We start from the raw sequence: 25036 nt of genomic DNA, 5'->3' as shown, positions 1-25036 counted from the left end.
TCCCAGGCAACCCCTTTAAATAGGGCAGTATACTGACAGATCTGCTTTAAATGGCCACTGTAATTAAAATACATATTTTATATTTCTTTATAAAAAAAATATTAATGTTTCTAATATACTTGTTTTCAGATTTTTTTACTTTTTCTACATTTTTTTTTTTACTTTGAAAATCCAGCCACTAGGGGTCTCCCTCCTTGGTCTGTCAGCCGGACATGAGACCTAAATCAGGAAATGCGGGTGGGACATCAGCTGTACACTGCGTTCGCTCTCTGCACTATTAATCATGCAGTGACTGCTGTGTGCAACCAATCACTGCAGGTCTGCTCTCATTCCCCCTCCTCTCTGAGATACAAGTGCAGAGAGGAGGGGAGAGAGAACAGCCTGCTGAGATTGGCTGTCTCTTCTATGCTGCCTTCCTAGTGCGAGCGTAGCATAGAAGAGTGAGGGCGGATGTTCTCCCCGTCACACGCGATGTCATCTGGAGAACATCCGCCCTCACTCTTGTACGCCCCCTCCCGACCGCCGGAGCACACTAGCAGTGAGCTGACACCGGGGAGAAAATAAAGGTTAGAGACACACACAAAAAAAACTTAAGGCAGGGGGTAGTAAGCAGAGGTGGCAAGCGGGGGGGGGGGGCACTTAATAACAGGTACTCTTAGTTAACAAAAGTATGTGCATGGGCTGATGAAAACCAAAGGCTTAACCCAATTTATGGTGGCTGCCTCTACTGCTATGTTCTCTGTATACCTGAATTTCATATTTCTGTATGCTTATAGGCTAATAATATACAATGTATAACAAATTGCTGACCTGATATCCAGAGAAGGCCATCTGCAACACATCCAGCATGACACGAAAGAGATCTGTCAAAAGATTGTACAAAAGTCCACTTGTTCTTTTTTGGACAGTACCGCTCTACTGATGGTAGAACCTGGCGTAACTCATTTCTGCCCCCTACTGCATAAAGGCAATTGTCCAGTGCACCCAGTACAAAATGCTCCCGGCAATTCTTCATTGGAGCTATTTCAATCCATGTATTGCTGCGAGGATCATATCGGCAGGCTGTCCTCACTGCACAGGTGCGCCCAGTGACATGTTCAACCTCCCCTCCTGCAGCAAATAAAAAGTCACCCATGATTGCCACACAGTGATGGCTTCTCCCTACTGGCATTGGCGTCAACTCACTCCAGTTTGCAATTCCTGCAATATGAACATTGTCCTGATCAACAGGATTAAAATATCTCAGCTCTCGCACCTTGCAGATCTCCCTTTTCTTTCCTCCCACAATGTAAAGTGTGCTGGACTGGAACCGTGGTTTTGTCCGTATGGTCTGCCACACTGGCTGTGCATAGATACTTTGGTGATATTCCAAGGCTTCATTGACAAGTGCTGTAGAGGTTTCTCTGGCTTGGATCAGAGGATGAGAAAAGACGACAGTGTGAAGTGTATTTGTATCCATGAGGCTAAAGCGTACATACTGCAGCAGTTCATCTATGTACTGATACCGACAGTTGTGCTCCAGCCATCTCACAGCCAACTAAAAGAAAGGAACAACTTCATGTTAAATACTTTTATATATTTGAAAAGGAAACTTTATTTCAATATACACATAAGGACTTTCCTAAAACAACTGTTATTATTTTTTTATATGTGTAAAAATACTTTTTTTTTAATAACTAACCTCTCCAGTGCTGAGATATCACACTCTGAAATGGGGTGTTCCCCTGGGCTGCAAAAATTCATCTCATCCACTGGTTGGCAATGTTTAAGCTTCTTGTAACCTCCTCCAAGAGGCGTTGCTAACAAGTGGAAGGAATGAACTTTGCTAGGCTTTTGCAGCCCATGGGAATGTCCCCTGGGCAAATTTGATATATCAGCTCTGGAGAGGTATGCAAGGATTTAGATTCAAACGCCCTATACAACCATGTTTATACACCAAAACCTACTGAAAAGTATGTGGTAAGACTTAAAGGGGTACTCCGCCCCAAGAGATGTTATCCCCTATCTACAGGATAGGGGATAAGATTTCTGATGCTGAGGGTTGAGCGCTGTGAACCCCTGCGATCTCCAGTGCAGCATCCCAGTCAACCGGTCTACAGAGCAAACTCCACTCCATGCTGGATGATGGGTAACCACAGCCATCACGTCCCACCATTTATGTCTTTAGGAGGAGGCATGATGGTTATGTATTAGCTGTCATGCCCCCTCCCATAGACATGAATGGAGGGAGCATGGCATGATGTTACTAACACAGCTCCAAGCTTCTGTGTTCAGAACACTGCAGCACAGGCCCTGAGATCATGAGTTGGTCCCAGTGGTCGGAACCCCCCTCCCCCCCCACAATCAGACATCTTATCCCCTACCCTTTGGATAAGGGATAAGATTCATGGGGAAGAATACCCCTTTAAAGCAAGATGTCTGCAATGAATGTAAGCTAGGTCCACAGTAACGGGGACAATTTATAATTCCCTGCACCAGTACAAAAGGGGCAAAAGTGAGCAATCTTTTGCACAAAAAAAGTTGTGTAAATTTCCATTTGCTAAACTTTGCTTAAAATGGGGATTGCACGAAAAAGGTGTATAATTTTGCCACTTTGCGCTGATGCAGGGAATGATAATTTTCCCCCCTTAAGTGCCCTAATATATTCCTAATGAAAGGGAGGAGTACTACCATTCCTCAGGAGATCAAGTAAACTCATTAAGAGTAGCATGTGTGTGTGTGTGTGTTTTTTCAAGTTAAAGGCATATTACAGACTTTTTGGTGTGTACAACTCATTCTCCACTTTCAATGACTTTTCAGGGCCCCCTGCAAAGACATTATGCTGCCATTACCTGTTAAGCCATGAATTACAGCAAGCATAGTGATACCTGTGATGTGTCACGTTTGGCTTGGCTTTGATGCAATCACGTTTATTAAGACAAAAAAAAAAAAAAAAGATATACTGAATTTTTCTGACTATCTGACCCAATGGACCAAAAGATGCACCAATAACCAGAAGTATATAAAGCTGACATATACTATATTTAGAATGTCTTATCACATTGCCAGCCACAGTGTCCTATTATAATGCCTGCTAAAGGCTTCACTATAATGCTAGCCGGAGTGTCCCATCATAATATCAGTCACAATGCCCCATTACATTACCAGCTACAGTGCTCTATCATAAGGCAAATATTACATCATATTGTCAGCCACAGTGCCCCATCATAGTGTATAGTTGCTAGCAGCCCCAAACGTTAGGATTGCCCTGCAGATGCAAAGGTGCTTTTTTTTCCCCCCATGGTCATTACCTATTAGAAACCAATAGGTGATGACCTATATTCACTATGCATCTCTCTTTGCTCCAGGTTCTGTCCAGCTCTGGGCACCACCACATATCATGTCCTGATGCTGGCCACTGAGTCTAAACAACTATGGTACAATCACTGTCAAAAAAGCAATAAGCAACAGAGAAGCCTATGGCAGACAATATGTGCTTCTCTATCCTAATACTAAATATTTTCTTCCATCCATCATGTGTACACTCTCTATAATTTAAAAAAACAACGTAATGTTTCAGAGGAGCTGTGGTCCTCTTTTCCTCTAAATTACATAGCATCATTAACCATTAAACTAAAACACACATCCTGTCAACAGTTTATCAAAAGTAAATGTCAATAGCAAGTCAGTGAGCAGCGGCAGCGCAAATTGTACCATATAACTAACTTAAGACTCAAGTTGTTATAGTGCGTGGCATTTACAGATTGTCACGACGGACACTGAAAGTTATACTTAAGGAATACTCAACATGTTTTAGCTATTTCCATTTTTTTTCTTTATGCTGAAAAAACATAAGTTATTTTGTTTATTTGATTTACATTTTCCTTTCTTTACAAATACCATAAGTTTGCTTTCAGACTTTTGAGACAAGTGTATAGATGACTGACCTTGGACACCAAAAAGGACAGAACATCCTTGAGCAATGAGAGACAGCCCGAGAACTCTAGGGACTTTTATCTACACAAGCTCCTAATGTGTAGAGGATCCAAGATAAAAGTTCAAGTTTCTGTTACTTTATTATGGCCATCAGTGATTTACCTAGGCTTTCAGTGCATTTTGGCCACATTGCTTGGACAGATGTCCAACAAATGCTCCAGAAGAATGGTAAAATTTGTGAAAAAACTGTTGCACATGTTCATGCAGTCCTTGAAATTCCTCATTCCCATGTCCTACCAGCAGTACAGATGGGGTATTCTACCCTGTGACCTGGTAGGATGGCAGAAATGTTATAAAATAAAATTTATGCAGCACAAGTAATAAATTAATAAACCCTTAATTACTTTCCCTAAAAGAGAAAAGATAACACCCGTCCACTGTGTTTTTTATTGTCCTCCCGGACAGTAGGATTAGCAGTGTACTCTCCTCCTGAGAGATCCTCTTGCCTGAAGTAACTAGATTGGCTTAGCTTTTGGTATTCGGTATTGTAAAGCTTCCTATCTATATAGCTTGACTCTGCCCACAGGGGGGTACTGAATTGCTGCCAGTTTTTCTATTTAAACTGGCTCTTCCCAGCGTCCTTCATTTGCAGATTCTGCTTCAGAATGATGGGTTTTGGCTGTTTTCTGGCTTATAAGGAAATCTGTCATCACTGTCACCTGCACTAACCTGTCGGTACAGACAGGTAGTGCAAGTGACAATGATGACAACAGTACTTACCTTGTCCCATTCCGTGCTGTCGTTCTCCGGCAATCCTCCTCGGTAACTTTAGCTCCGGGCCTTACTTGGAGCATGGGCAGAGCTTAGTGACGTCACCACTGCTGTTTGCTAGCAGCAGCAGAGAACAGCAGCAGTGACGTCACTAAGCTCTGCCTACGCTCCAAGTCGGGACCGGAGTGACAGCACGGAATGGGACATGGTAAGTACTGTTGTCATCAGAGCCACCTGCACTACCTGCTTGTAGCAACAGGTTAGTGCAGGTGACACTGATGACAGATTCCCTTTAACCGTCTTTGCTGCCGGTTGGTTTAATAATTGGGAGAAGCCGAGTATCAAGCCAGCAACAAGTCATGTTCCTAGGTTTCATTGTAGACTCTTTCCAGATGATGCTACATCTTACTCCAGAAATTAAAAATAAAATGAAGAGATCAGTGGAATTCCTCTCAGTTCCCTGACAAGTATCCATTTGGATCCTCATGAAGATGTTGGGGCTCATGTCAGCAACCATGGAAACAGTCCCTTGGGCTCTCTGGCATCTTTGGCATCTGCAGTCAGAGGATTTGGTCAGATGCAATCAAGGTCTGGATGGGCTTCTGACTATGTGTTCCCTGTCTTGTTCAGTTAGAAGGTCCTTGAGGTGTTGGCATCATAGAGAGAATGGAAGCTCCCTGATCCAACCTGCTAGGATCACATTCATTATGGTTGCAACCTTTGTAGGCTGGGGAACTCACCTTCTAGGAATACTTCTCCGAGGCTCCTGGAGTTAATGTTATTCTCAAATCTCCGAGAAATGAGAGCAATCCACCTTGCAATCATTCACTTTGCCCCCTATATTTGGGGTAGATCTGTAAAAGCCCAGTCAGACAACATGACATCAGTGCAATACATCAACAAACAGGGATGACCCACAGGAGAGTGGCCTCTACATCTACATCTAGATAGAGATAGATCTCTTCGCAACAAGGTTCAATTACAAAGTATAGAGGTTTTGTTCCTTATACAGGAAGGACAACCCAGTGGCAATAGATGCTCTGTCAATCCCATGGAGTTTCCAGCTAGTCTTTATCTTCCCTCCATTTCCTTCATTCCACAGGTATTGATATAAATCAGGCAATATCAAGCTTTAGTAATTGCAATCATTCCATTCTGACCAAAGAGATCTTGGTTCGCTCAGCCTATTCAAATGAGTTGAGGCAAATATTGGAGGCTTACCCCACAGCAGACCTACACAGATCTGCACAAATTGAATTTGAACAGCCTGGAGATTGATCAGTCCTTTCCACAAAGGGAGAACCTTGTCTTGGGAACCTCAATACATTCCTGTGCGGTTCTACTAAAAAGGCTTACTCAGAATTATGAACATCTTCCGGACTTGGTGTATTAGGAATAAGTTGGCATTTGCAAATCTGCCCCTTCAAGTCATTCTGCAATTTCTTCAAGATTGTCTGGACAAAGGATTGTCACTATTCTTGCTCAAGGTCCAGACAGCTGCCATTTCTGCTTCTTGCGGCAGGTCAATTTCTCAAGACACTCATTCTTTAAAGGAGCCTCTAGATTAAGCCTACCATTGTGTAATCCATTTTGGAATGGGATCGGACAATTGTGCTTAGGAGGCTAGCATCTCCCCCTTTAAGCCCTTGGAAGAGGCCGAATTTAAATTTTTGGCTTCGAGGATTACCTTTTTTTTTATTGGAGATGACATCTGCGGGTAGGAGAACTTCAGAAGTTCTCTGCTTTGGAGCCATATACGACATTTCTGCAGGGTGCTCCTAAAATTTCTACCTATGTTATCTTAGAAGATACCATCTTCCAAGAACATTAACCCAGTGAGCTCCTCATCCTGCCTCCACAGTGGAAAAGGAAATTGATTCCCTTAATGTGTCCAAATGTCTCCAGATTTGTGTGGATAGATCCAAAGATTTTACATTAGACGAGAACCTTCTAATTCATAATTCTGGTCCCAGTAGAGGTTGCAAAGCCTCTGAGCCTACCATCAGTAGATAGATTAGGGAGGCTATAAGGGAATCCATCATTTCTCAGGAGTTAGAATCTCTAGACTTTGTCCACTCCACCAGGGCTGATGCCACTATTTATGCCAAGATAAGATCTGTCCCTCTGGACATGATTTGTAGGGCTGCCTCTTGGTCTTCTAAAATCTTCCTTTATTACTCATTATAGATTGGATTCGAGAATTTCATTTTATTGTTTTTAGAGTCTGCTTGCTAGAAACCCATCTGTGCTGCTGCTATGTTGTTAAGAAATGGTAAATTTCTAACGATAATTTGGTTTCCCTTAGTCCTATCAGCAGCATCTGTGCTGCTGTTAGGACTAAGGGTAAACAAATTGTCAGTAGAAATTAATGATTGTCAGCCACTTAAAAGATCCAATCAGTCTACAAACAAGAATTTGCGGGCTGATCACTGGCCTTTTTTTTTAGCAGGAACAAGCTTTTTCTATGAACAATCAATGTAAAACTCCCTAAGGGTCTATTCACACATACAGTATTCTGCACAGATTTGATGCACAGGACTTGAAGCTGTGTTCAGTCATTTAGTTTACATTGAAATCTGCAGCAGAAAATCCTGCGCATCAAATCTGCGCAGAATACTGTACGTGTGAATACACCATAAAGGTGTATTTCACTACTTTAACACTTAACTCTTGCAGATAGCATATAACTGTCTGATCACAGGGGTCTGACCTCTGGGACCCTCTGCAATCTCCATAACGGGTCTTTCCCTGTTTATACCATGCACTCTCCCCCCACCCATAATACCCGTTTTCCCTAAATAGCAATAGCATTTGGCCTTTACCGCACTATGTGAATCTGATCTTACTTCAGCAACTACTGAATTCATAAAAGATTGCTGGAAATGAAGTATTCTAAGAAGACAACAACAGAATTAATATAGACTATGGAGTACCTACAGTATGTTTTAGGACTTCTAATAATACATTTCTACTATCATGCTACATATGATCTTAGGTTAATACAATTACTGGCTACTAAATAGCCAAGAATAACAGCGAGATGTTAATTTGAATTCAGCTTCAACACTACACTGAAATAATTGCACATGAGGATGTAATGTATCCGATATTCTGATAACCAGAAAACGAAGAGAAATGTAGGATCCGTAAGTAACCACACACCATTGTTTCTTTAATCTATGTGAGAGAAAAATAAAACATAATTGGCTCCCGCTATGTTTTTCTTCTTCTTGTGGAAGCAAAACAGAATTAGAAAAAAAAGGAACTAGAAAGCTGCTGTGAAGGTCACTGAGTGATAGAACTTCCTCAGGGCAGTGAATAAATTAAATCCAGTGGAAAAAAAAAAAACTAAAATGTGATTTCCAGAGTGTAAAGCACAAAGTCTAAATGACAGTGATTGGCAGGCAAACTATATCCATGCAATATAGAAGACTGCACGTTCTCATTTACCTCAGTGTAGGCAGCAAGCGCCCATTAAACATCCGTCTGATGCCCAAATTAACCTTCTTGGCAAACTGAAAGAGGCACAAACTATCATAATCAACCTTTCATTATCACAGCAGCCTCTAGTTAAAGGGTCAGAATAATTGTGCCATCAGAGCACTGATTGTTTTCAATCAACAGAAGGCTCGAGTGACAGCTCAGTGATAGAGTAGTTTGATGAAACCGCACCAAGCCTAATCAGAGCAGATGAAAGGAAAGCATGATTGGTGCAAATGAACAGTCGTGCCTCTCTTTTTTCATTTACAATGTGAAATTACTCATAAAATCATGGCTCCCCCACGTCCTCCCTGTATAAGAACCTCTAGAAAAATCTTTGACATGTTATGAGTTTTGACACAACAGACTTATAAAAAGCCCAGGTGTAGTTATCTCCTGCAGATGTAAGTGGATGTGTTAACTAATTTCAACAAATTCGCTTTATGAAAGTGAAAAACGAGTGCTGATTTGCCGTATGTAGCCTAATGCCTTATTGCTGTTTCATTAAAAGAACCTTTGTCACTCCTTACACCGAGCGAGGCAAAACTGAGAGGGAAGCGAAGTGTAAATTATTGATTCATTTAAATAAAGTGACGTATGAAATTCATCTATGGGAATAATTGGAGGTGCATGAAGTGCAGGTTATGTGTAAACGGATTTTCCAGCAAAACGGGGATCACAAACATTTCGGTGGAATTGGCATGCCAAGAGATGAGTAATCAGTTTGTTAGCAAATAAATACACCCATTTGATTGTATTGCATGTATGTGGCATGGTTTTAATTTCTTTGCAAAATATCAACAATGCAATTACAGTTCACTATCATTTAACAAGTTTAATGCTTAAATTAAACTAACTACCCCTTCTTTTTTTCCTCCATGAAACATTTTTTGTGGTGCCCCCCAATAGTGTGTATTAGTATAGGAGTTTAATTATTAATAAATAGCACAATACCCAGGTAGTTCTATATATAAGGAGTGATAAATATATATACAAAAATATAGGTGTATACTATATTAAACCTGGTACTATGGGGGCTTCATATATGAACTCCTGAAAGATTTGAAACAAACTCTAAGAAAATGGAGTCATTTTAAATGAAGTAAAAATTGTATATTTTATTGGAATAGATTAAAAACAGAGAAAAGGGGAAAAAACTGACATGGGGGGAATTAGGACAAAAACAATGGCGTCACTACTGCCGGCACATATAAACATCATAGGTAGTATAACAAAGAGGGGATAGGTAAACTGTACATATTATAGAAATGACATAAGTCTCAAGTTGCATAAAATACAGTACCAACCTCAAACAAAGATCAATAAAGTGCAAAAGTGCAGCAGGAGTGACGCCACCCCAACGTACATTTCGGTGATATCCTTCGTCCTGGGGGTGAGGAGTTTATACGTATTGCTGTTTTTTAAAAACTGATGCTGAGCCAAAAAATACCACTGAGGCTGGGTTTTTCACTTAGTTTGTTGTAAAACCGCCTCTGCAGTTTTTGAGCCAAAGCCAGAAGTAGATTTAAAAGGAAAAAGAAATATAAAGGAAAGACTTAACACTTATCCTACCTCATGGATCCACAGGATTTGGCTAAAAAACTGCAGGACGGTTTTACAAAAAAAAAAAGCAGCCTAAAGAGTAAGAAAAAACTAAATAAATAAATAAAACACCTGGAAAACTAAAATCTCATTTAGTTTTGACATTTCATCTTTCCCTATTGACACCAAGCTAACATCTGGCCAATGTGTTTCTGATGCATGGGACTTATTGATTGATATTTCTGAATTTTTTTTATGATATGAAGTGAACAAAAATACGCGATTCTGGACTTTGGTATATTTTTTCATATGTATGTCGCTGACTGTGCAGTTTAATTAACGTTATATTTTAATGGTTCAATTACGCACGTGGCGACACCACATATGTTTGTTTATTTTTGTTTACATTATTTTATTGCAAAGGGAGGTGATTCAAACTTTTATTAGGGAAAAGGGTAATTCACATTTATTAACCATTTATTTATTTTACAATTTTTTACTCTTTATATTGGACTATTACATGTGATTTTTTGATTGCATACACTGTTCAATACTATGCCATAGCAGAGCATTTAGCATCAGTGTTATTGGTGCTCTATTGTTTCTGGCTGCCAAGGCTTCCTGGTGCATTGGAGCACCGATTGGAGGGTGAGGAGGCAGGTAAGGTCCCTCCCGCCATCCTCTCAGCTGATAGGGAACCCACGATTTCACCACGGGTGTCTTGATCTGCTAGTGGCCAGGAATGGATTTTTTACATTTTACATGTAATGCCGGACATCACCTGGATCGCTGATCTCCGGCATTAGCTACAGGTTCCAATGCTTTTCCATAAAGCTTTTATTTTTCCATCTACAGACTCATATTACAGACTGTAATTTGCAATGACACTTATTATTTTACCATAAAATGTCCAGTGAAACAAAGAAAATATATTATTCTATAAGAAAGATATAATCAATTTGAATTTTTATATAGTTGTGCTCAGTGTTCAACAAAGTATACACAAGTCAACCAAATAAAAGAGAAGGAAAAGATATTCACAGCACTCACAATAGTATTTCCTATATCCAGATTTTATTTTCATTCAGTGAAATTACATGTTATGGGACATAGGCACGAAGAACAGGCCTGGTGTTTGTTTCATAGCTTTACTGCACAATGTGCTATACATGTACAGCGCTGTGCGTTAAGACCGAGACTGACACGCCATATATGTACCATGCATGTCGTCTAGGGGTTAAATCTTTCTTACAGTGTTTGCATTTTTGTCCTTTTTTTGTAGCATTTTAGGGTCATTTTTACAACAACATGTTCTAGCCATGCTCTTCTGATAGCTCTTCTTGGTTTTCCTTTCACAAAAAAAAACAAAAAACACAAATATCCACCAAATCTGCACTGTGTATACAAGGTCCTTGCTCTGTGAACGTCACACCTTATTAAAATTGGTAATCACACTACAGAATAACAAATATGTTTTAAAAATCAATAAATAGGTAAGATTAAGTCACACAAACAAATCTACTGTCTGGACAAAAGGGACTTCATGGCTTATAAACTCATGGCTTTGTCCAAGCTAAAGCTCAAACATGGACAAACTCCGGAAAGTGAGGGTGTCTGATAGGACAGGAGTGAGCACAGAGGAGTCCTATCAGACAGGAGAGAGCACAGAGGAGTACTATCAGACAGGAGAGAGCACAGAGAAGTACCATCAAACAGGAGAGAGTACAGAAAAGTACCATCAGACAGGAGAGAGCACAGAGGAGTATTATCAGACAGGAGAGAGCACAGAGGAGTACTATCAGACAGGAGAGAGCACAGATAAGTACCATCAGACAGGAGAGAGTACAAAAGAGTACCATCATACAGGAGATAGCACAGAGGAGTCCTATCAGACAGAAGTGAGCACAGATGAGTACTATCAGACAGGAGAGAGCACAGAGAAGCACCATCAAACAGGAGAGAGTACAGAGGAGTACCATCAGACAGGAGAGAGCACAGAGGAGTGCTATCAGACAGGAGAGAGCACAGTAAAGTACTATCAGACAGGAGAGAGCACAGAAGAGTGCTATCAGACAGGAGAGAGCACAGAGGAGTGCTATCAGACTTGAGAGAGTACAGAGTATTATCAGACAGGAGAGAGAACAGAGGAGTACTATCAGACAGAAGTGAGCACAGATGAGTACTATCAGACAGGAGAGAGCACAGAGAAGCACCATCAAACAGGAGAGAGTACAGAGGAGTACCATCAAACAGGAGAGAGCACAGAGGAGTGCTATCAGACAGGAGAGAGCACAGTAAAGTACTATCAAACAGGAGAGAGCACAGAAGAGTGCTATCAGACAGGAGAGAGCACAGAGGAGTACTATCAGACAGGAGAGAGCACAGAGGAGTACTATCAGACAGGAGAGAGCACAGAGGAGTCTTTTCAGACGGGAGAGAGCACAGAGAAGTACTTTCAGACATGAGAGAGCACAGAGAAGCACCATCAAACAGGAGAGAGTACAGAGGAGTACCATCAGACAGGAGAGAGCACAGAGGAGTCCTATCAGACAGGAGAGAGCACAGTAAAGTACTATCAGACAGGAGAGAGCACAGAAGAGTGCTATCAGACAGGAGAGAGTACAGAGGAGTACTATCAGACAGGAGAGAGCACAGAGGAGTACTATCAGACATGAGAGAGCACAGAGGAGTGCTATCAGACAGGAGAGAGCACTGAAGAATACTATCAGACAGGAGAGAGCACAGAGGAGTACTATCAGACAGGAGAGAGCACAGAGGAGTACTAACAGACAGGGGAGAGTACAGAGGAGTACTATCAGACATGAGAGAGTACAGAGGAGTACTATCAGACAGGGGAGAGCAGAGAAGAGAACTATCAGACAGGAGAGAGCACAGAGGAGTGCTATCAGACAGGAGAGAGTACAGAGGCGTGCTACCAGACAGGAGAGAGCACAGAGGAGTACTATCAGACAGGAGAGAGCACAGAGGAGTCTTATCAGACAGGAGAGAGCACTGAAGAATACTGTCAGACAGGAGAGAGCACAGAGGAGTACTATCAGACAGGAGAGAGTACAGAGGAGTACTTTCAGACAGGGGAGAGCACAGAAGAGTACTATTAGCCTGGAGAGAGCACAGAGGAGTACTATCAGACAGGAGAGAGTACAGGGGAGTGCTACCAGATAGGAGAGAGCAGAGGAGTACTATCAGACAGGAAAGAGCACAGAGGAGTGCTATCAGACAGGAGAGAGCACAGAGGAGTGCTATCAGACAGGAGAGAGCACAGAGGAGTACTGTCAGACAGGAGAGAGCACAGAGGAGTACTATCAGACAGGAGAGAGCACAGAGGATTGCTATCAGACAGGAGAGAGTACAGGGGAGTGCTATCAGAAAGGAGAGAGCACAGAAGAGTACTATCAGACAGGAGAGGGCACAGAAGAGTGCTAGTCCACCCTCATTTACTGGAGTTTGTCCATGCTGGTGCTTCAGCTTGGACAAAGCCATAATTTTCTAAGCCATGATTTCTATAAAAAGGAAACAGCATTTTCTCATGAAGTGTATTATAAAGGTTAATGTTTTGCCAAGATGTACAACATATAAAATGTTTTTGAATCTGACAGTGCCCATTTAAAGTGTACCATGTTTGTTCAATTTGTTGTATAGTTAGACTGTCTAGTCTTAGTTTAGACAAACTATCTGTTGCCTCAGAGTCCTGCTGTGCTTTGTCAAGGCCTTTTCTACTGTTGGATATTAATTTCCTTAAGTAGCACATGTGTTGTAATGTTAAGGTGCGCCCCTTTTTCTGAAGTCACCCACTTATGTCAGTCATTAGGGGAAAAAAAGTCTACAGTCTCTATAACTCATAATAAATGTGATGCAAGGCATTTAAAGGGGTTATCCAGACACAGAAAACCAGCCAATTTCTTTCAAAAACAGCTCTACGCCTGTCCCCAGGTTGGGTGTGGTATTACAACTTGGCTCCATTCACTTCAGTGGAACTGAGCTGCAGAACCACACCCAATATGGGGAGAGGCAGGGAGCGTTTTTTTAACGAAATTTGCTCTGTTTTTCTATTCCCGGATAACCCCTTTAAGACAGTTTCTTGGCACACATTATGCCAGATTTCTTAAACATTTGCAATAGTAAATCTACCCCAATGTCTCTTGCTCTGAGGACGCTGTACATTTGTGCAATAAATGGACAATTAACTGATTTCAGCGGGAACTGTGCAATAGTGCCATTCTCCTATGGTGGCACTGCAGGAAATTTCATACTTGGTGCCAGTTTCTCCCACACATTACAGTAGAATACTAGCTGTCCCAGTAGTGGTGCCCACTGTCACAACCCCTTCTATGAATAATTACAATGAAAAACTGCATTTTATATATTTCCCCTGTAATAAAAATATCATTTTTTCAACCCTGCACTGCAGCAAAAATAACATTTCCGGGGTACTTAATATCCTTTAAGGCAAAACTACCAGGAAAGTGATCTTTTAGAAGACAGGTTAACAGAAGCTTAACACTTAAAGACACCATACTCATTTAACTCTGAGTCTGACTGTCACATTAGTGCTGCAGGAGGCCATACCCATGGCCCCAACCAGGCAAACTTCAATATCTTGACTACCAGGCTCTGATTGCAAAACTCCATTCCCAACATACTTTAGCAGCAGAAGGCTGGCGGGATACAAGAACACACTGCAGGGGCTGATTAAGAGAATGTCAGGCTCAGTAATATCAATCCCATGAACATTCATACATCTGCTCCTTTCCTATTCTTTGTACTCATGCCCTATCTTATTTTGATTTTCTGAGAACTCTGCTCAGCATACTTCTTATAGAGAACACCTGTAGGCCTGACAACTGTCACATTTTAAAGATGTACACATAAAGGTCAGGTATATACATGGACTAGATTTACAGGCATTAAAATAGGGCTCAAGCAGCAGGTTTTACATGACTTGAGATCATCAGAAACTTCATTTGAAAACCTGGGAACACGTTATTTGTATAAATGTGATGAAGAACTGCAAGACATACTTATCTGAGGAATATATGCCATTGTGGATTTTTTACACTGTTTTTACATGTCAGACCTGGAATAGGCAGCTACTTTGGAACATACTTTGTGGTACTTTTAAAAATGTTATATGACAGATTCACCCAAGTAATGCAAAAAAATTCACACAATTTTTGAAACTCAGTGCTGCATGGAGGCATACTACAGGCATGCAACAAAGTCCTGCTTCAATTGTGCTTTATCGCTGAACAGCAAACATGTATCAAATATTGTGATGTGTAATTAAAGGGGTATTTTTTATTTGACTGTGCTATAGGAGCTGTAAAGTTAGTGTAGTTCATAATATAGTGTCTGTACCTGTGTTTGATGGCTGGTCTCGCAATTCTCATGTGATTCTCCAATGTTCATTTTTAGCAGCATACAAAATGAGTGTTGTCTCAGACATTACATCACTAGTCAGGTGTTAAAATAGAGCCTGTTTGTGCTTCAATGGGTGAAGTGACTGCTGGGTGGGAGATCATTCCCCACAGGGCTGCAGGGATTTGTAGTTTCAATCACAGCACACATGGAAGGGAGTCTAGCTGTGCTTCAATGGGTGAAGTAAAGTGACCCCTGGGTGGGGGTGAGATTATTCCCACAAGGCTGCAGGGAATTGTAGTTTGAAGCACAGCTTGCATGGAAGGGAGCTGTGCTGCAATGGGTGGAGTGATTGATGTTTGGGAGGGAGAAAAGTGACCTCACACTTAAAAACAAGGGATTCTGGGACTTGTAGTTGGAGGGAACTCAAACAGGAAATAGCCATTTCACAAAAATAAAGCAGCAGTGTTATGGTGGACTCACAACACAGACATTTAGTCCAAAGACAAGCATGAATCCTTCCTAAGCATGTCAATTACTATCTGGCAGGTAAGTGATAAAATCACCTTATGCTCGATAACCCCTTTAAGTCTGGATCAAGGTTAGCAAAGGTGGCTAGACAAAAAATAAAGTTCTGAGGGGACCCCTTTCCGTGTAGCAATGTCATATAATGTGAGGGTAACCTATGACTATTTTTGTTAATTTGATAAGGATATGCAAAGCAGCTCTCTGATGCCACCTTTTGGAGGTAGCTATCCCTTCAAGTCAGTGGTCAAGCCTAATTACATAACTGGGGATATAAGCCAAGCCAGACAACTCTTCAGAAGAAAAGTTTTAAGTGGTTGATATAACCGCTGATGGCCTCCTGTCTGATGAATACGGAAGCCTGTGAGGTGCAGCAATAGGCTGAATTTCACAAATGAACTGTCCATGTAATGCTGACAGTTATTCTGTGCTGCAGTAAAGATGTACTGCAGCATAGTATAAAAGGTGAAAAGTATAAAAAACTAAATGTTTTTTTATAAACAAAGTGTAAAAACATTAAATAAAAAGCCCCTTTTCCAATAAAATAAAACAAAAAAATAAAACGATACGTTCGTAACGACTTGTACTTTAAGCTAAAATGTTAATTATGCCTTAATGTGAACCCAGTAAAAATTATTAAAAGGTAGCATGTATTGCAAAAAGGGTACCAATAAATAGTATAGCTTGTTTCGCAAAAAAATAAGCCCCAATGGTGTTGGATGAACAATAAAATAGTTATGGCTGCCGGAACCTGGCAATACAAAAATCGGGGGGAAAAAAAGAATTTTGTTGTGAAGAGGAAGAATAATATAAAAAGCTATATAATCTGAGTATTGCCATAATCATACCGACCCACAGTATAAAGAGAACATATTTTACACACAGAGAACCTAAAAAATACCAATATTTTGAAGTTTTTCACAAAAAAACGCTGCATGTATCAACAAATATGTACTACTTATATAAAGTACAAAAAAAAAAAAAAAAAAACGATATAAATTGTGTGGGTACATTACATAAGAAAGAAGAAAATGACAACAAAACCCAAATGTAAAAACAGCTTTTGTGCAGAATGTCAAAAAAACGATATAAACCAAATAAATGCCCATAAATAAATAGATAGATAGAGAAATCGATAGAAAAAAAAAATTATTTAATGGACCCAACTGAGAATAAAAAGTGCTAGATTAACTAGTGAAATATATTATATAAATGTCCACATAAAATAATCTGTTTCATGATTGGTTCCCTTGCATTGTATCTTCTGCTTTTATCTTACCTTGGTCACAGTTGCGCACCAGACATAAATTGGTTAAAGGTATTGAGGTAAATATACTCTTGATAAGCAACTTGCAAATCATATTTGCAGTCTGAAAGCATGTACTTTAATTTAAAAAGTTACTTTTCTAGACTCTGCGGCTGACTTTAAGTAGATTAGTTTAATTGTTATTTAGTTTTAATATAAAAGAAAGTAAAAAGCTTGCTCTCTATTTAAAATGAAGTACCGACACTAGAAAAACTATACAGTGCCTTGCTAAAGTATTCACCCCCCTTGACTTTTTTCGTATTTTAGTGCCTCACAACCTGGAATTAACATGGATTGTTTGAGGATTTTGATCATTTAATTTACAGAACATACCCACAACTTTGAAGATGTTTTATTTTATTTATTGTGAAGCAAAGAACAAATAGGACAAAACAACAGAAAAAGTCAATGTGCATAACCATTCACCCCCTTAAAGTCAATACTTTGTAGAGCCACCTTTTGTGGCAATCACAGCTCCAAGTCACTTTGGATAAGTCTCTATGAGCTTGCCACATCATACCACTGGGATTTTTGCCCATTTCTCCTTGCAAAACTGCTCCAGCTCCTTCAAGTCAGGGATGGTTTGCACTTGTGAACAGCAATCTTTAAGTCTGACCACAGATTTTCGATTGGATTGAGATCTGGGCTTTGACAAGGCCATTTCAACACATTTACATGTTTCCCCTTAAACCACTCAAGTGTTGCTTTAGCAGTGTGTTTGGGGTAATTATCCTGCTGGAAGGGGAACCTCCATCCTAGCCTCAAATCATGCACAGAGTGGTACAGGTTTTGCTCAAGAGTATCCCTGTATTTAGCACCATCTATCTTTCTCTCAACTCCGACCAGTTTCCCAGTCCCGGCTGCTGAAAAACACATGTTTCACTATGTGGATGGTGTTCTTTGGGTGATATGTTGGGTTTGCACCAGACATAGTGTTTTCTTTGATGGCCGAAAAGTTAAATTTTAGTCTCATCAGACCAGAGTACCTTCCTCCATACATTTTGGGAGTCTCCCATATGCCTCAAAATGTGCCTTTTTGTTTTTAGCTGAAAGTAATGGCTTTCTTCTGGGCACTGTGCCATAGAGCCCAACTCTATGGAGTGTACAGCTTATTATCATCCTATGTACAGATACTCCAGTCTCTGCTGTGGAACTATGCTGCTCCTTCAGGATTACCTTAGGTCTCTGTGCTGCCTCTCTGATTAATGCCTTCCTTGCCCAGTCCGTGAATTTTGGTGGGTAGCCGTCTCTTGGCAGGTTTGCTGTTGTGCCATCTTCTTTCCATTTGGTTATGATAGATTTCATAGTGCTCCTGGGGATCATCAAATTTATAACCTAAGCCTGACATGTACTTCTCAACAACATTGTCCCTTACTTGTTTGGAGAGTTCCTTGGTCTTCATGGCAGTGTTTGGTTACTGATGCCTCTTGCTTAGGTGTTGCAGCCTCTGAGGCCTTTCAAAAAAGGTGTATATATGTAATGACAGATCATGTGACACTTAGATTGCACACAGGTGGACATCATTTGACTTCTGAAGTTAATTGGTTGCACCAGAGCTTTTATGGGCTTCCTAACATAGGGGATGACAACATACGCACATGCTAATTTTCTATTTTTTCTTTTTCTGTTATATTTATATATTTTTCTCATTTCACTTCACCAACTTAGACTATTGTGTTCTGATCACATAAAATTCAGATTAACAAAACATTGAACTTAAAGGGGTTCTCCACCCCTAGACATCTTATCCCCTATCCAAATCATAGGGGATACGATGTCTGATCGAGGGGGTCCCACCGCTGGGGACCCCCGGGATCTTGGCTGCAGCACTCCGCTGTCATTACTGCACAGAGCAAACTCACTCAGTGCGTAATGACGGGCAATACAGGGGCCAGAGCATCGTGACGTTATGGCTCCGCCCCCTCATGATGTCACAGCTCCGCCCCTCGTGACACAAAAGCCCCCTTAATACAAGTCTATGGGAGGGGGCGTGGCAGCTGTCACGCCCCCTTCCATAGACCTGCATTAAGGGGGCAGGCCGTGACGTCACAAAGGGCAGAGCCGACACATCACGATGCTCCGGCCCCTGTATCGCCCATCATTGCGCACAGAGCGAGTTTGCTCTGTGCTTTAATGACAGCGGGGTGCTGCAGTCTAGGGGCGGAGTACCCCTTTAAGGCTGTAATTTACCAAAATACAAAAAAAGTCAAGGGGGGTGAATACCCTCACCATTTTTATATAATGTACATAGATTGTCATGGCTACTTTATTTTACAGAATATAGTCAGTAATGAAGAGTGCACCAATTTAATGTAATTATATCACTCTGTCTCCAGCCTGTCCATCATGTCCTGCTTGGATAAAACACCCTGACACTAATCCTCAGTTCTCCCCAATCGTCACCTCTGTTGCATATTAGATTCATCCATGGTATATTGAATTACTTGTATAACCTTTGCAAAAATGATAAACCTGGCTACACTTTTGGCAATAAAACAGGGCTAAATGTAATTCTTTTCTATTGGTTTTTTCAGAGAGGCGAATTACTTATTTACTAAGACAAAGAAAAATAGATCTTTATTGCTTTCTGGGTGCCGTTCTAAAGTGGTTGATATTTATGGTCATACTTAATTTATTTCCAATGACCATTAATAAAAAGTGTACCCTCTAGCAATAAAGTAGTTCAAAAGGCTATGCATAACAGGATTAGTAACCCTCAGAGAGGTAGCAATGATAACTAATAAGTAGACACTAGAAAAGGCTGCCACTCAAACAGTCCAAATATATTATAGAGTGAGAGAGATATATATTTCTTGACAAGTAAATAGATCATATATAATAGATATGAAAAGAAAAATATATATAATGCAACACACAGCAACCAAACCAATGAATGTATAGCTTATGAAACCGTCTAACAGGACTACAGTACATACTGTGGATTTTAAATAGATAGGCGGTATAGATTTTATTAAAGTTGGATCTTTATTTCTCTGTTTCAGTTGTTTCTCTTTTCCTGTGAGACTTAAACTTCTCTGCATAATGAGATTCAAGACTAAATATACTATGAAATATTCCTAAAGAAAAGTTAAAAAAGACAAAAATTCTAAAGCATAACATATACGGAGAGGGCATTAAGAGTAAATATAACAGATCTCTAAATACGGCAGACGTTATAATAATACAAATACAAAGCTGAAAGTTCTCCCAGTCAAGTTTGACAGGGTCTCACAATAGCTAACAAAAACTCCAAGGTCTAAAACATTAAAAAGTACCTCTCACCAAATAAACTGTTCTCAACTACTTCAGGCTATGTTCTCTTACTACTCCTAACACCTCACCAGACCTTAAAAACTATTTCAAAAGCTCTGCATTTTACCTTTCTTCTTGCTTGCACAGTGAAATTTCCCAGCAGGAGAAAGTGGGTGTTTCCCAGCAGGCATGACATCACTGAAGCCTGCTGGGGTACAACTTCCGCCCTCACATTGTTGCAGCATTGTGATGAATAGAAGACCTCAAGCTCTGTGCATGTTTCAGTCTGTGAGGCTTTCCTTCAGCTGTCAGTCTGTGCAGCTTTCTGTAAGAATCTGTGGAGCTTTCACTTTCTGTGCAGCTGACAATCAAGCTCAGTGCAGAGAAACACTTCCTGAGTTTGGTCTCCTGCCAGGCTGGGAGGAGACCGAACTCACTGTATTAATTGTGGCATTACATTTTAAACATATTTATGTTGATAATTTTATAAGCAAATGAATGGGAAAGTGTCTGCTTATTACACAAGGAACACTATATTAAAAGTCTTATTTGGTGACAGATACTCTTTAAAACATTTTTCACAAACTTTTAAAGCATTGTTGCAGATTTGCTAATATTCTAAGACATGATAAAAGAGATTTTTCAAGACTAGTGCAAAGAAGAATAGAAGCATTTGCCTATATGAAGCAATCATACCTCTTTTTTATAGGCCTCCTGGAAAATGTTTTAACTTTATTCGTTGGGCACTAGATTTGTTAAATTGTTTTAAACAGGATGGAGGTTTTATCATGAAAAATATTCCACATTTAAGAAAATGTCCCTTCATAACTAATAGCATGTGCTTTTTACTGAAACAATAGTATCCAGAAATCTGGGGTGATCTAAAAATATAAAACACTTCCATTAATTAATTTCCGATTTTTTGAGATGTCCTTAGCACTATAAGCACTACTACTATGAACAATCCTACATTATATCCTGTATGTCTTTGGGGAATACGTAACCCATATAAACTTCTTCTCTTATATATTACAAAAGGGCAAGGGTTAAAATCTGTGAAGATTTTATCGTGTGAGAATGTGAAAAATATAAACAGAACAAATATATTTTCATTTTTATATATTTTTCGCTACTTAACCCCTTCATGACCCAGCTAGTTTTGGCCTTTACGACCCCGTCCATTTTTTCAAATCTGACATGTGTCTCTTTAAGTGGTAATAACTTTGGACTCCTTTTACCTGGCAAAGTGATTCAGAGAATGTTTTTTCAAGACATATTGTACTTTATATTAGTGGTACATTTTTTGTTGATACATGAAGCGATTTTTGTGAAAAACTCTAAATATTGTGAAAAATTTGAAATATTTTCATTTCTCTATGTTTGAAATAGTGATGCCAAATAAATGTAGTCATTAATTCACATCCACAACATGTCTACTTTATGTTGGCATCATCTGTTAAACATTGTTTTACTTTTTTACGACATTAGAAGGCTTATATTATTATGAGCATTTTTTCCAATTTTCCACGAAAGTTCAAAATCACAATTTTTAGGGTCTACTTTAATTCTGAATATATATTCGTATATATATATATATATATATATATATATATATATATATATATATATAATTATATACATATATAGTCATGGCTGTAATTGTTGGCAACCCTGAAATTTTTCAAGAAAATTAGGTATTTCTCACAGAAAAGGATTGCAGTAACACATGTTTTCTATACACGTTTATGCCCTTTGTGTGTATTTGAACTAAACCAAAAAAGGGAGGAAAAAAGCAAATTGGATATAATGTCACACCAAACTCCAAAAATGGGCTGGACAAAATTATTGGCACCCTTTAAAAGATTGTTTCAAGCATGTGATGCTCCTTTAAACTCACTTGGGGCAAGTAACAGGTGTGGGCAATATAAAAAATCACACCTGAAAGCAGATAAAAAGGAGAGAAGTTCACTTAGTCTTTGTGTGTCTGTGTGTGCCACACTAAGCATGGACAACAGAAAGAGGAGAAGAGAACTGTCTGACAACTTGAGAACCAACATTGTGGAAAAATGTCAACAATCTCAAGGTTACAAGTCCATCTCCAGAGATCTAGATTTGCCATTGTCCACAGTGCGCAACATTATCAAGTTTTCAACCCATGGCACTGTAGCTAATCTCCTTGGGCGTGGACGGAAGAGAAAAATTGATGAAAGGTGTCAACGCAGGATAGTCTGGATGGTGGATATGCAGTCCCAAACAAGTTCCAAATATATTCAAGCTGTCCTGCAGGCTCAGGGAGCATCAGTGTCAGCGTCAACTATCCATCAACATTTAAATTAAATGAAACGCTATGGCAGGAGACCAAGGAGGACCCCACTGCTGACACAGAGACATAAAAAAGCAAAACTACATTTTGCCAAAATGAACTTAAGTAAGCCAAAATCCTTCTGGGAAAATGTCTTGTGGACAGATGAGACCAAGATAGAGCTTTTGGTAAAGCACATCATTCTACTGTTTACCGAGGACGGAATGAGGCCTACAAACAAAAGAACACAGTACCTACAGTGAAATATGGTGGAGGTTTAATGATGTTTTGAAGTTGTTTTGTTGGCTCTGACACTTTGTGCCTTGAATATGTGCAAGGCATCATGAAATCTGAGGATTACCAATGGATTTTGGGTCAGACTGTACAGCCCAGTGTCAGAAAGCTGAGTTTGCGTCCGAGATCTTGGGTCTTCCAGCAGGACAATGACCCCAAACATATGTCAAAAAGCACCCAGAAATGAATGGCAACAAAGTGCTGGAGAGTTCTGAAGTGGCCAGTAATGAATCCAGATCTAAATCCCATTGAACACCTGTGGAGAGATCTTAAAATTGCTGTTGGGAAAAGGCGTCCTCCCAATAAGAGAGACCTGAATCAGTTTGAAAAGGAAGAGTGTTCCAACAATCCGGCTGAGAGGTGTAAGAAGCTTATTGATGGTTATAAGAAGCCACTGATTTCAGTTATTTTTTAAAAAGAGTGTGCAACCAAATATTAAGTTAAGGGTGCCAATAATTTTGTCCAGCCTATTTTTGGAGTTAAGGGTGCCAATAATTTTGTCCAGCCTATTTTTGGAGTTTGGTGTGAAATTACGTCCAATTAGCTTTTTTTTCCCTCACTTTTTTGGTTTAGTTCCAATACACACAAAGGGAATAAACATGTGTATAGCAAAACACGTGTTACTGCAATCATTTTCTGTGAGGAATACTTCCCTTTCTTGAAAATTTTAGGGGTGCCAACATTTATGGCCATGACTGTAGATACATATATTTTTTTTTACTTCTGTACAACAGCTCCACCTAGTGTCTGCCCTGCCAAGCAAAGATGAAGTAGCAGGTTTAGGGCACTAGGGGGAGCTGTTGTACAACTAAACAGCTCATTTACAAAAAAAAATTAAAAATTACTGCACTCGCTTCACCCTGAAGTGAAGCATGCAGGAGGACACAGCTGCGGGAGCTCAAGATGGGTAAGGGACATCGGGGAAGGGGTACAGGACACTGGGGACACTTGGCAGAGCACATGTGTGTGTCCCCATCCCCTTGATCGGGACACACACACTGCTCTGCTCAGGATGCCATTGGTTAGTCATATTTGACTACCTGGTAGTAGTGATCGCGGTGAGGGGGGATGAAACCCCCCCTAGCTCCCGTGGCAAGATGGCTGGCTATTAGGGATAGCCACCATCTTACCAGGCACAGGGGAATGCCGCGAGTATCTGCACAAAGTACATGTACGTCATAGGTCGGGAAAACCTTCCCGGTCATGAGGTACATGTATGTCATTGGTCAGGAAGGGGTTAAACAGGAGCTTTACATGGATACATTTTTCTTGAATGTTCCTTAGTTGTGGAAAAAAAAAACATACCCAAATGCCCCATCCTCCATTGCTGCCCTACCGATGGCTCCTAAACCCTGTTGCTCTCGTCCTTTCCCTGCTTTCAATGACATGTTAAAGAACTGCTTGCTGGGCAAAACAATGACCACAAAGGGGACCCCCTCATCAAGTGAGTGACAGAGTGGCCAGTTCCAGCAGGGTCAACATGTAAACAGAAGCAGGAATATGTAGAGATGGTGGGATATCGGGGCACATCATGACGTTTAACTTTTTATTTTTACACTAAGTAGGGCCCTTTGTAAAAAAAAAAAAAATCCAAAAATAAGCCTTTGACACCTGTGGAGAGATCTTAAAATTGCTGTTGGGAAAAGGCGTCCTCCCAATAAGAGAGACCTGAATCAGTTTGAAAAGGAAGAGTGTTCCAACAATCCGGCTGAGAGGTGTAAGAAGCTTATTGATGGTTATAAGAAGCCACTGATTTCAGTTATTTTTTAAAAAGAGTGTGCAACCAAATATTAAGTTAAGGGTGCCAATAATTTTGTCCAGCCTATTTTTGGAGTTAAGGGTGCCAATAATTTTGTCCAGCCTATTTTTGGAGTTTGGTGTGAAATTACGTCCAATTAGCTTTTTTTTCCCTCACTTTTTTGGTTTAGTTCCAATACACACAAAGGGAATAAACATGTGTATAGCAAAACACGTGTTACTGCAATCATTTTCTGTGAGGAATACTTCCCTTTCTTGAAAATTTTAGGGGTGCCAACATTTATGGCCATGACTGTAGATACATATATTTTTTTTTACTTCTGTACAACAGCTCCACCTAGTGTCTGCCCTGCCAAGCAAAGATGAAGTAGCAGGTTTAGGGCACTAGGGGGAGCTGTTGTACAACTAAACAGCTCATTTACAAAAAAAAATTAAAAATTACTGCACTCGCTTCACCCTGAAGTGAAGCATGCAGGAGGACACAGCTGCGGGAGCTCAAGATGGGTAAGGGACAT

The 25036-nt window shown here is 40.1% G+C and overlaps 1 protein-coding gene across 3 annotated transcripts in view; it reads right to left on the bottom strand.

The window, feature by feature from the left end:
• The window catches only part of KLHL32 (kelch like family member 32), a 244095-nt gene that overhangs the window by 46523 nt on the left and 172536 nt on the right, over window positions 1-25036 (bottom strand). For all 3 annotated transcript variants that reach the window (XM_056566148.1, XM_056566147.1, XM_056566149.1), the window contains one exon: window positions 811-1537. In XM_056566148.1, coding sequence (XP_056422123.1) covers window positions 811-1537 — 727 coding nt within the window. The remainder of the gene's footprint in view (window positions 1-810; window positions 1538-25036) is intronic.

Source organism: Hyla sarda, chromosome 3 (genome assembly GCF_029499605.1).
Source record: "Hyla sarda isolate aHylSar1 chromosome 3, aHylSar1.hap1, whole genome shotgun sequence".
In the NCBI taxonomy this organism is placed as follows: domain Eukaryota; kingdom Metazoa; phylum Chordata; class Amphibia; order Anura; family Hylidae; genus Hyla; species Hyla sarda.
Note: the sequence above shows the minus strand (reverse complement) of the source record. Positions and strands in the feature narration are given on the sequence as shown.